Source organism: Sceloporus occidentalis, unplaced genomic scaffold, assembly GCF_023333645.1.
Source record: "Sceloporus occidentalis isolate IW3139 unplaced genomic scaffold, rSceOcc1.0.p SCAF_3, whole genome shotgun sequence".
NCBI classification, from domain to species: Eukaryota; Metazoa; Chordata; class Lepidosauria; order Squamata; family Phrynosomatidae; genus Sceloporus; species Sceloporus occidentalis.
In genome coordinates, this window is record NW_028316983.1 from 247,206,882 (window position 1) to 247,219,759 (window position 12,878).

The 12,878-nt window shown below is 45.8% G+C and overlaps 1 protein-coding gene across 1 annotated transcript; it reads right to left on the minus strand.

Moving 5' to 3' along the window:
- Nucleotides 1-5,392: 5,392 nt before the first annotated feature.
- LOC149317738 (transcription factor MafA-like) lies at nt 5,393-7,527 on the minus strand. The gene has a single exon (XM_089518122.1). The coding sequence runs from the start codon at nt 7,448-7,450 to the stop codon at nt 6,368-6,370; it is 1,083 nt and encodes a 360-aa protein (XP_089374248.1). The 5' UTR covers nt 7,451-7,527; the 3' UTR covers nt 5,393-6,367.
- Between the last annotated feature and the right edge of the window lie 5,351 nt (nt 7,528-12,878).

Sequence of the window (12,878 nt, forward strand, 5' to 3'; positions counted from 1 at the left end):
GCTTTACTTTCCAGATTCAATACTTTTTAGTTGTGCCTCGTGAAAACAAGCAATTGCACCCAGCACTAAAAAGGGTGCCTCAAAAGCTAGTAAAAATGCAAGATTTGGTGCTATTAAAAGTGAAGTGAAAGGCTCTCTCTTGCTGCTCTATAGAACAGATCTCTCACATTCCCAGTTGCATGGAGAGTGACAATGATACTCCATTGGCGTCACCAAAAACGGCACCTAGCTAACACCTCAAAAGTTATTCCAAGATGAGGCTTCCAAAATCCAAGCTTGCAATAGTTTGGCTCCACGCTACAACTTTTCACACACACACAAAATCACCTCTTTCCCTTCCTTCCATTCCTAGCTAACAGACAGAAAGAAGCCAAGGCTGGAAATAAGAGGAAACTAACGCAACAAAAACCAAACTTTGAAAAGCTGGGCAAATGAAGAGAAGCAGAATGAAACTCGGGGCAGTTAACTCACAGATGGAAAAGGGCAACTCTGGTCTCTTCCAGAGCAGTTGAAAGACGGCATGTAATAATATTTTTATAAAGACTTGATAAAACAATTCTACAATGCTCTTGAACTCAACAGTCTCTTCCATGCCTAACATTTATAAAAACAAGTCAAGAGATGTTATTACATGCATTTCTGCATGCTCTTCCCCCTTCTCTGCTCTTTCTATAAAGGGCATAAATGTGTTGCACAAGTCAAGCAGTCTGATACCACTTTACAAGCCACAGCTCCCTCCTGGAAAATCCTGAGATTTGTAGTTTGGGACTTAGAAATCTCTTGCATTGCAGCTTTCTAGCAGAGGCTTATTAGATTCATTAGACTTGGAAGAGACCACAAGGGTCACCCAGTCCGACCCTCATCTAAAACAGTAAATCTCAGGACTCAAGAGAATGAAGCCAGGACAGTTAAAACAGTACCAAAGTGCTATAATACTGCAGTACGGATGATTAGAAAACTGATGCATTTGGAACACAGCTAGACCAAAAAACAAAGAACTCAAGTCAAATTTTTCAGAGACCCAGCAATGAAAAATCCCACATTGTTTTAAAACATAACCACTTTTCACCCAAGAAAATTGATACAGTGCACCAGAAGAATACATATTGGTCGCTTAAAAAGTTAGTTTCTTAAGATGGTTACTTAAGGGATGCTCAGGATTACCATGGAAAAGAATTAAGATTTAGGGTGAGGAACTGGAATCAAAGACTTTTATCCAGACTGCAAAATTCTAGGATTTTGATCCCACTTTAACTGCCAGGGGAGTGTGGGATTTGTAGTTTGGATATTTACAAATCCCAGGATTTCAGAGAATGCAGATACGGCAATGAAAGTAGCATCAAAATGCTGCAATTTTGTGGTGCAAAAGAGATACACCTAAACACCTAAAGGGTGGTTTCTGCAGGTAGGGATCCATTGGAAGTCATCTCCCTAGATATTCTTATTGTTTAAATTTGAAAATATAGTCATGCGGTGGCGGCTCAACCTGAGTTCTCCCAATGGATCGTGGCCAAAGCCAATGAGAAATTAATATCAGCATAACCTTCTAAGTTAGACAAAAATGCAAAAACTATTTAGAGATTCATGCGTCATTTAAATATCCTCTCCATCATTGAATCCTCTTAATTTGTGTCTTGTACAAAACAGGTTTAGAACAAGGTTGAATGCCCCACTGCTATCATTTCTTTTAAAGCTGGACATTTCACAGATTAAAATGCTCCTCTTTTCTTGACCAACTTTCCAGATTCAAAGCATCAGCATTCTTACATTTAAACAGGGCTTTTTTCTTCTCCATTTCTCTCTCAATTGCCCACAATATTTTTTAAAGTTATATGGGGTGATTTAAAAGAGAACATAAACTTCCAGCTCAGAAGATGAAGTGAGATATAAACCAATTTACTGCCGCCTGAAATAAAAGTCAATGGAGTGCGTTCTGGATCTCTGTATAAAACAGACAGCTGGGAAAATGGTTAATAAGAGCAACTTTGTCTGGAAGTCAAGCTCTTTTTAACAAAAAGAAAAACCTTTCTAACATAAGCAGGGAATAGATCAGACAAGTTGAGCTGTTTGGTTTCTTTTTTTGCTAAAAGCTTACGTTTACAATTTGCAAAACAGGTTTTTGGGGCTGGGGCAAAGGAGAAGGAGAAAGTAGTTTTCAATCCCAAATGCAAAAGTGTTCCTTCTCCAGAAAGAAAAAGAGGAAAAATCAAAGTGAAACCTATTTTGTAACGGACCTGATTTGTGTAGGAAAGACTGGGTACGCATAAAATGGTTTGACGTATTGCAAACTTGTTTAATGTGTCACTTCCCAACGTAAGATAAAACCTTTGACAATCTATCTGAAAAATGCATAACATTCCTCTATTTAAGAACATTGTCAAACGTTTTCTAAATTGGAATCGGTGCTACAATTGCAAGCATCTCAAAAGACAAGGCTACCATTGCTTTCCATGAAGATTTGGGACCCAAAATAATCTTTAAAGAAAAAAATTAACCAGTGTATTATATTCTAATTATTAGCAGAAACAATCTACTTTTCAAAGGCGAAGCACTACAATTTGAAACTGAGCCCTACGAAATCAAGAGACATCAAATTATTAAACTGGAAATAAGACGGCAAGGAGGTTATTTGTTTTGTGCTAAATAGAGAGAACAGTGTTTAAAAATAAAAATGTCAGGCTTTGAAATCAAGAAAATATCTTAGGATCCCTGGCTTTCTCTAGAAGGAACATGAATGCACACCCTCCACCTCCAAGAAAATACCTTTCATCTTTTAAGGATTGGGCAGAAAAGTGATATTTCGTTTCGCTGCTATTAACTCCAAACCCAGGCAAGCAACATGATGGATTTCCATTATACCTTTTGGGGAAAGACTAGAAAGGCGAGACAAAAGGAAATTATGTCTAAAGAGATTTATTTTTGTTTGGTAGCAAAGGAAAGCTAAAACGGAGGCTTTTTTGCACTGATGCCTGAACACAAAAAAGAGAAACAAGTCATGACAAACAAACAAAAAATATATCTATATATAAATATTAAGTGGGTTTGAGGTTGCAACAGCCTGCATGGCTCAAGAGCAGGATGTGGAAAATTAACCATCATCATCACCGTCATCGTGAATTAAGAATTGCTGTCGAAGCTCTCGGTGGAGTCGGGTTTTTATCCGGACAACGGAACAGCGTTTAAAAAACACAAAAACCCGAAAGGTCATCGAAAATGCCTTGCCCCTAAAAATGCACCAGGTTTCCAACAATTTGCAAATTGTGCCGGGCTTCTGAAAAAATACCCCTTGTACTTTTGACATCCTTAACCTTTCCAAGTTCTCTTTTTTACCCCCCTAAATAAACAATTATTCTTAGTTTGTCTTTACAAAAGAAAACCCAAAATACCAAAAGCCCAGCTCTACATCAGTTAAGCTTCCACCCAAAAGCATTAATTGCAAGATATCTTTTTTCTCTTGTTGGTGGTAGTTAGTAGATAATTATTATTATTTTTGCAATAAATAAAGTGTGCATTTTATAAATCAAGGTTCAAAACAGTATTCTCTCTTTTTGTTTTGTTTTCCTCCCTTGGAATTTAATAAATAATTCTGGTGCATAGTATTAGTAATAATATCATCATCATAATCATCATCATTATTATTATATAGCAGCCAACGGATTGCAGTTCATATATTACTCTATTGCCTTTTCAAATTGTCTTCCGAGTGTTTCTCCTTTTATTTCCCCCCAATATGGATTTCAACAGCATAGATAATTTTAAATCTCTATAAAACAAACAGCATTATTTAACCCAATTGATTACTGTATATAGTGCATTCGGCTTTGTCAACATCGTTAAATTAACTCTTATATTATTTGCATGCTATTACATACAAACTTTCATTAAGACTTGTGTTCGGATAGTTATCATTATCATCATTATTATTATTTTAAAAGTTTTTCTTTCTTTCTTTTTCTTCTTTTTCTTTTAAAGTCACCGAGCAAATGAAGGAAGAAGGAAGGAAGGAAGGAAAAAAGGAATTTGGGGAAGAGAAAGGGGGGGAAGTCTTATGTACAAGTGGACACCTTAAATAAATTACTCTCTGGCTCAGTTCCCCGTTTGGGTTTTAGGAAAAGAAAACGACAGTCACACAAACACACAAAAAATATATATATTAAGGGGAGATTAAAAGGCAAGTAAACTCATCCCATTTTTCTGGAGGTTGAAAGGTCCTTCGCCAGTCCTTCCCACGTTCTCCCAAGGAGGAAAAAGAGACAGCAACAGTTGCAGAAATCTGGACTTGCTTTTGGAGATTTCGGTTAAGACGCACACACCCAAAAAAATGAAAAACAGAAAGAGACAATCAGAGGGAGAAAGAAAAAGGTGCCATGGACCAAAATGAAAAAGAGCAAGGTGCTATGGACCAGAAGAAAAAGAAAAAGGTGTTATGGACCAAAAGGAAAAGATGTTAGAGACCAAAAGACAAAGGTGCTATAGACCAAAAGGAAAAGGAAAAGGTGCTATAGACCAAAAGAAAAAGATGCTAGAGACCAAAAGAAAAAGAAAGGGATGCTAGAGACCAGAAAAGAAAAAGGTGCTATGGACCAAAGGAAAGAAAAGGTGTTATGGGCCAGATTTTTTTGTGGGGGGGGGGGGGGGAAAGAGAAAGTCGGAAAAGAGGGATACAAAGAAATCATGCATTTTCCTCCTAGGAAGGGAAGAAAGAAGGGATAAAAGAAAGGATGGAGAAAAACAACTAAATCCCAGACATGTCCGGCATGCGGGAATGGTGGATCGGGGGAGAAAAAGCCAAAAAACCAAAAATGGGGGGTGCTTCTAGCAAAAGTCTCCCCAAAGAGAAAAGTCTCTGAAAACAAAACCCTGCATCCTGGCGCCTGGAGGTCGTGGGAACGCTCCTGGGGGTCCAAGGCCTGTCCAGGGGGCCCTTCCCTTTCTTTTTTGGAGAGGAGGGTGGAGGGTTGAACCCCCAAAGTTATCTTCTCCTTGCACTCCTCTTTTTCCTTGTCTTCTTTCCTTATCTTTTGCTTTTTGCTCCAGGTTTTGCAAGGCGAGCTCAGAGGCACTCTTTCCAACAGGCGCCTCTTGCTTTCAGGTCAGAGGTACAAGTTTTGGGGGGCAAAAAGGGGGGAAAGAGGGGGACCCCTTGCTTCTTTATTTTTAAAAAAAGGTGGAAGGGAAAATAAAGGGGGGAGAGCCAATCCCAAGAGAAGAAGTCTGGGTTGGGAGCTAGTAAAGGAGTCAGTGCAAGAAAGGCTGGGAGGGAAAAGGGGGTCCTTCCAAAGCCCCCCTTTATTTCCCTTCATGTCCTTCATGGGGGGGGGGGCACTGACAGACAGAGAAGGAAAAAGCAAAGAAGGAAGTCTTTGGGTCCTGCCTCTTCTTTACAACCAAAATCAAGACTTTTGGGGGTCAGTTGAAAGAGGGGTCCCCCAGGCTGCTTCCCACAGATCCCTCAGCTCTAGGGGGCAGTTGATGGAGCCCCTACCCACATTTCTCTCCACAGAGATGTTGGGAAGAGATGGAAGGAAGGGTCCCCAGTTTTCTTTCCACAAACCCCCTCCTCTTAAGATATTTTGGGGGAGAAGGAGTTGAAGGGCCCCCCATTTTCTTTTCCACAGACCTCCACTCCCCTGAAGGAAGGCTCCCCCACTTTCACCTCCCCAGACCCTCACCTTGGGGGGGAAGTTATTTGGAGGAGGCCCCCCAGGCATCTTTCCACAGGCCCCCTTCCCTGGGGGGCAGCAACTGAGAGAGGGGTCCCCTACCATTCTCTCCAGAGACTGAGGAGTTGAACAAAGGGGTCCCAAGGTTTCCTTTCCACAGATCCTCACTCTTGGGGGATCTATCCTGGGGGGGATTTCAAAGAGGGGTCCCCACTTTTCTCTTCAGAGAGATTTATGGAGGAGGAGTTGACGGAGGGTCCCCCCACTTTTCTTTCCACAGGCCTCCCTTCTCTGGGGAAAAGTGTTTGAAGGAAGGGTTCCCCAGTCTTCGCTCTATAGACCTCCATCCTTGGGAGGGGGGATTTGAAGGAAGGGTCATACCCTCCCACACTTTTCTCTCTAAAGAAATTGGGGGGGGGGGGTGCAAGAAAGGTTCCCCTACTTTCCTTTCCACAGATGGGTTCCCCAGTCTTCACTCTATAGACTTTCATCCTTGGGGGGGGGGGGTTTGAAGGAAGGGTCCCCTCCCCACTTTTCTCTCTACAGAGATTGGGGAGGGAATGGAGTTGAAGAAACCCCCTCAGTCTTCATTCTATAGACCCTCACCCTTGGGGGGGGAGTTGAAAGAGGCCCCCCAACTTTTCCATCCCCATAGATGTGCAGGAAGCCCCCCCCCCGCCCCCAGAGTCCTCTGCTGCTTGGCTTCACATGAAGAAGTCTGCGGAGGCGGGGGTCTTGTTGGGGGGTGCCTCTCTGGCGGGGTTGTTGTTGTTGGAGGGATTAGGGCCTGGAAAGGGCCTGTTTGGGGCACTGTTGGCGCCGGCCAGCTTCTCATACTTGTCCTTGTAGAGGTCCCTCTCCTTGGCCAGCCTCTGGACCTCGGCCTTGAGCTGCTCCACCTGGCCCTGGAGCTGGCACTTCTCGCTCTCCAGGATGTGCCGCTGCTGGACGCGCTTGTAGCGGCAGGACTGGGCGTAGCCGCGGTTCTTGAGGGTGCGGCGCTTCTGCTTCAGGCGGATCACCTCTTCCTTGCTGAAGCCCCGCAGCTGGCGGTTGAGTTCCCGCACCGACATGGAGACCAGTTGGTCGTCAGAGAAGCGCTCCTCCAGGCGCAGGTGGTGATGATGGTGGTGGTGGTGGTGATGGTGGTGGCCTCCAAGAGCAGGGCCTCCATGGTGGTGGTGGTGGTGGGAACCCAGGCCGCCACCACCTCCAGGCCCACCGCTGCCATGATGGTGGGCAGCATGATGGTGGTGGTGGTTGGCCATCTCCTCACCTGGGAAGGACTGTCCACCTCGAAAGCCTTCATACCCTCCTCCAGTGGTTCCTCCTCCATTGCCTTGGTGGGGATGCTGGTGGTGAGGGTTGCCAATGAGGGCCTCGACGGCATCTTCAGGACTCAAGTGGAGGGCTTCCGGGTTGAGGTGCGGTGGTGGCGGGTAACCGGCCATCCAGTAGAGCTCCTCCAGCTGGGCCTTGCCTGCATTGGCCCCGCTTCCGACGGCTGGGCCCAGCCCTGGGCCTCCTCCTCCTCCTCCGGCCCCATTGCCTGCCCCATTGCCCGGGCTGGGGGCACAGAAGCTGGGCGAAGAGGGCACCGAAGAGCAAGGGGTGCTGAGCGGCGTCGAGGAGAGCGATCCTGGCGGCGGGAGGCGCGGGCAGAAGCGCTCGGCCTCTGAGGGCTCCTTCTTCACCTCGAACTTCATCAGGTCGAAGTCGTTGACGTACTCGATGGCCAAAGGGCTGCTCGGCAAGTCCGCCCCGCTCAGCGCCAGCTCCGACGCCATCGCCTCAAGAACGCATCGGGGGACCCCCGGCAGCCCCACACCGACGCCGGGACCCACGGGGAGAAGGCGGCAATCCCCCCGACGGCTCAGCCTTTGCAAAGGGAGCCCCAAAGGAGAAGGGCCTTCCAAGAGGGACTTGATCTTCTGGAAGAATTGTTTGACAGCTCCTGGGCAGGGTTTCCTTCCAAGGGGACACAAAAGAGGACTTACTCTACTGGGAGCACTTGTTCTTTTGCAAGTAGCAGACAAAGGCTTTCTTTCCAAGGAGGAAAAAAAAGAGGATTTACTTTACTGGGAGCAATTCTTCAAGGGCTTGGAGCCCCAAATGTCTTTCCAAGGTGGGAGAACTTTCCTTTGCAAGCAGAGCAGGGTTTCCTTTCCAAGGAGGAAGAAAGAGGGTCTTGATCTTCTGGAGCAATTGTTCGAGGGCTTCTGCCTTTGCAAGCAGGCTTTTCCTTCCAAAGAAGAAAAAAGCAGTCTGAATCTCTAGCTTTTAGAAACTCTTGGAGGGCTTTGCTTGCAAGCGGAGAAGTAGACCAGGACCCCCAGAAGGGGCTTTTTCTTCCAAGGGGAAATAAAACCAAGAGGTCCGAGACTATCGGTAGGACTTCTTGAAGGGCTTTGCTTGCAGATGGAGGAGTAGACCGGGACTCCCCAAAGAGAAGGGTCCTTCCGAAGGGGCGAAGAGAGAGAGCGCTTCTTGGAGGGCTCTGCTTTTTGCAAGGAGGTCAGTAAACCGGGACCCCTAGGAAAAAAGGAGGGTCTTCCTTGCAAGGGAGGGGGAGGGAGGAAGGGGGAGGCTTTGGGGGTCCTGGCCTCCCCCCCCCTTCGGAGAAAACAGAAACAGAGGAAGAAGGAGAAGGAGAAGAAAGAGGGACAGGAGGGGAGAAAGTTGGGAAGGGTCCCAGGGAGGGCAGGGAGAAGAGCAGCCCCGCCTCACCCTCACCCCGCCTCCCAAAAAAGGGAGCAAAGGGGAGCTTTTCGGGGGGGGGCAGTTCGTCCAGAGCCCAGCAAAAGGGCCTTCCTTTCCTCCTCCTCTTCTTCCTCCTCTGGGATGCAGTTGCTGGTCAGCTCCGACGGCTGGAGGGTGGTCCCTTGTGCGAGAAAATCTAAAAAGTCCCCTTGCAAAGTCTCTTTTTGCAAAAATCCCCTTTTGCAAAAGTCTCCCCTTGTGCCCAAAGTCCCTTTTTGCAAAAGTAAATTCTGTGCAAAGCGGTCTCCCTTTTGCCAAGGAAGGGGCTGCTTGGAAGGCTTGCAGAGGGGCGCCGGGGCTGCAAGAAACCCCCCTTTTCCCTCTTCCTCTTTTCCCCAAAGGTCCCCCCTTTGCCTTGCAACCGCCTCCCTCCCTTTGCGAGCCACTGAAGTGCTGAATGGAGCATTCCTGCTTTTATATGAGGAGCCCGGGCAAACCACGCCTCCCAGGGCGGGGCCAGCCTCCTCTCCTCCTATCAGCAGCCAGGGCTGGAGGGGCGATTTGCGTATCCCTATGGCAACCCCAGGGTCCAGCTGTCACTCTCCGGAGGGAACAGCTGGAAGCCCTGGGAAAAAGTTGGAACCTCCCTCTAGTGGCCGCCGAGGGAAATGCAGGCCCTGGACCAGAGACAAGGGATACTCTGCTGGGATGCAGGAGTGGGAAGATGCACGTGTGGAAGGGATGCACATGCGTGTACGCCGCCCAAACCCGTGCAAAGCGTCTTTGGGAGGGTCGTCCCTCACCTAGGTCTGGATATGGCCCTGGACCGACTTTCTTTCGCCATTGCAATCGTAGGTTCAGTGTCATCCCTTTGCAAAAATTAGTTTGGAAAAGTTCTTCCTTGGGGCTATAACTCCCAGGAGGCCCTCCAGCCGGTTCCCAGAATGCCTCACCAGGCAGTCAAACCAGATTATGATCTGGAAAATGAGGCTTTGGGTGATTCTGGAGTTGCTAGCTTTGGGTGGGGAAGAAACCTGGGGACTGTTATCCAATGCTATTTTAATTTATTGTCTGCTATATTTTATTGTTTGAATGTTATGATTTAAAAATATGTATTATGTTTAATTGTTTTTGTAGCATTTATGCCACAGGCAGGCATGTTTTATCTATTTTAATGGATTGTATGTACAGTGCTGTGTACATTTACAATGCTTTATAAATAAAGTGCAGAGTGCAGAGTGCTGGAGCGGAGCAATGGTGTCACAGCAAACTACAAATCCCAGAATTCCATAGCACTGAGCCAAGGAGGATGGAGCATGTGTGGTGCGAACAGAACAAACATTACAATTATCTGTGTGGATGGTCATAGCATCTTAGAGTTGGAAGGGACCCTCAAAGGTCATCCAGTCTAACCCCACTCTGCCATGCAGGAACTCACAATCAAAGCACCTCCAACAGGTGTGTAGGGTAATGTAAGTTCCTTTGCTAAGGAAACACATATTTAAATATCAAAAATACCAAGGCCAAGCCTGTTAGGGTCTAGCTTTAAAATCAGCAGAGGAGCAGAAATGTGCCTTTGTCTAACTATGCTTCCCTAAGAACTGAGACTGGCTCCAAAACCAACAAACAGTTTAAACAAAAGTTTACTAATGGCTTTAATGTATAATTTACATAGAGGCCATAGCCTAATAGTTAATAATTCAGGTTAAGAGGAAATCTTTATCTCACCATCTGAGTCCCAGTTCTGGGAAAAGAGCAGGATACAGATGATGATGATGATGATGATGATGAAAGTTGAGAGAGGAGGAAAATGGGAACCTGGAGTGCAGGTGAAAATCTTTGAGAAAGTGTGTGTTAGTCCCAAAGGGAGAGTTACCTAAATCACGAAAGAGAGGGGGGGGGGAGTTTTCATGCAGGAAATCCCTATCTATCGACAGTACCTAGGGGGAAAGAGAATGTAAAAATCTTCCAACAAGACGGCCATCCAGCCTCTGTTTAAAAACCTCCAAAGAAGGAGACGCCACCACTTTCCAAAGCACCGATATTCAGAATTTCACTCTCTCCAATGCTAGGAATTTGGAGGAACATTTCAAATGCAGCAGCAGAGTTCTTCCTTGGGAGGCAAAGCCTTCATTTCGTTCCCTATCCCATAGTTATGCCACTGACTCCAATATTGGCAATCCCATGGTGGTGTGTGTTGGCAAGATTTCATAGAATCATAGAGTTGGAAGAGACATCAAGGGCCATCCAGTCCTACCCCCTTCTGCCATGCAGGAACTCTCAATCAAAGCATACCTGACAGATGGTCATCCAGCCTCTTTTTAAAGACCTCTAAAGAAGGAGATTCCACCATGATTCAAGGCAATGCATGCCATTGTTGAACAGCCCTCACTGTCAGGAAGTTCCTCCTAATGTTGAGCTGGACTCTCTTTTCCTGCAGCTTGCATCCATTGCTCTGGGTCCTAGTCTCTGGAGCAGCAGAAAACAAGCTTGCTCCCTCCTCAATATGACAGCCCTTCAAATATTTAAAGAGGGCTCTCATATCACCTCTTAACATTCTCTTCTCCACACTAAACATACCCAGCTCCCTAAGTCTTTCCTCATAGGGCTTCATGGTTTCCAGACCCTTCACCCTTTTGTAGCCCTCTGGAGCTGCTCCAGTTTCTCCACATCCTTTTTGAATTGTTTTGCTCAGAACTGGACACAATATTCCAGGTGGGGTCTGACCAAACCAAAATAGAGTGGCAATATTACTTCCCTTGATCTGGACACTATACTTCTATTGATGCAGCCTAAAATCGCATTGGCCTTGTTAGCTGCCACATCACACTGTTCACTCATGTTCAACTTGTGGTCTATTTGGACTCCAAGATCCCTTTCACACAGAGTTTCATTCAGCCACTTGAGAAAGGAGTTCTCCAAGGTGCTGAACACAGAATCCTTTTTGGGAGGGATATTATTAACTTTTAAGACTAGAAGAATAAATATCTGTAAAAGAAAAAAAGAAGTTATGAATAAAGAAATAAAATAGAAAGTTGGATATTAACTAAGCAAGTACATAAACACAAAAGTTTCTAAGTTTGCTTTGCTGTATTAAATTAATGGTGAAACATGATTGTTTTGGTATTAATAGAATTGTATGATTACATTTGGAGTAAGTTTATGTTAGCCTTTTGGTGTGTTGTTGTTGCTGTTGGTAAAAATGTGTTGATAAATGTTTTTTATCATTTGGGCTGATATTTAATAAATACGTATTTTAAAAAAAGAATAACAGAATCCTAGAGTTGAGAGGGACCCCAAGGGCCCTGATCCAGTCCAACCCCCTTCTGCCATGCAGGAACTCTCAATCCAAGCATCCCCTGTGAAAGATGTCCATCCAGCTTCTGTTTAAAAACTTCCAAAGAAGGAGGCTCCACCACTCTCTTTCTTTAGTTTGCATCCATTGCTCCGGGTCCTAGTCTCTGGAGCAGCAGAAAACAAGTTTGCTCCATCCTCAGTATGACATCCCTTCAAGACACCCATCTAACCCCATACTTTACCCCATCACTTCATGGGCGCCCCTTCACACATTACACATAGAATCATGGAGTTGGAAGAGACCCCAAAGGCCATCCAGTCCAACCCCCTTCTGCCATGCAGGAACTCTCAATCAAAGCATCCCCATTGACAGATGGCCATCCAGCCTCTGTTTAGAGATTTCCAAGGAAGGAGACTCCAACCCTCTCTAAGGCAAAGTATTCCACTCTACTGGCTTCCTCATCAGGGAACTGAGCTAAAAAGATCACACAGGAGAACTACTGCTCTAGATCAGTGAGTCCCAAACTCTAGTCCTCCTGGGGCTTGGAACTCCAGGTCCAAGGTTTGTCCTGGACTGGTTCCTATCTCAGCAGGTCTTGGAATCATTCCAGGACTAAGCCCAAGGGAGCTTTCCGATGTGCTGAACCTATTTGGATGGTAGAACTCAGAACCTTGGAAAGCTCCCAAACAGCACCATCTAGGAGAGCAGTGATTCTCAAACGCAAAGTTTTGGACTTTGGTTCCCAGGCTCCCAGACTATTGGCCAAGATGGCTGAGGCTTCTGGGACCTGGAGTTCCAAGCCCCAGGAGGACTAGAGTTTGGGAATCACTGATCTAGAGCAGTAGTTCTCCTGTGTGATCTTTTTATATCAGTTCCCTGATGAAGAAGCCAGTAGAGTGGAATACATTGCCTTAGAGAGGGTTGGAGTCTCCTTCCTTGGAGGTCTTTAAACAGAGGCTAGATGGCCATCTGTCAATGGGGATGCTTTGACTGAGAGTTCCTGCATGGCAGAAGGGGGTTAGACTGGATCAGGCCCTTGCAGTCTCTTCCAACTCCATGATACTATGATTCTAAAAAAGCCAATAATTTGGGAGAGATCAAGAGAAGTCCCACTTTGACAAGTGACAATGACCTGTGGAACTCCCCACCAGAAGACATTGCCAACTTTAGTGTTATCATAACAATAGGTTTAAAAGCGAGAGAGAGAATAATTAAAT

Bases quoted from the DNA above. Each gene is read 5' to 3' on its own strand.
- LOC149317738 (XM_089518122.1), bottom strand. From the start codon at position 7,450: ATGGCGTCGGAGCTGGCGCTGAGCGGGGCGGACTTGCCGAGCAGCCCT.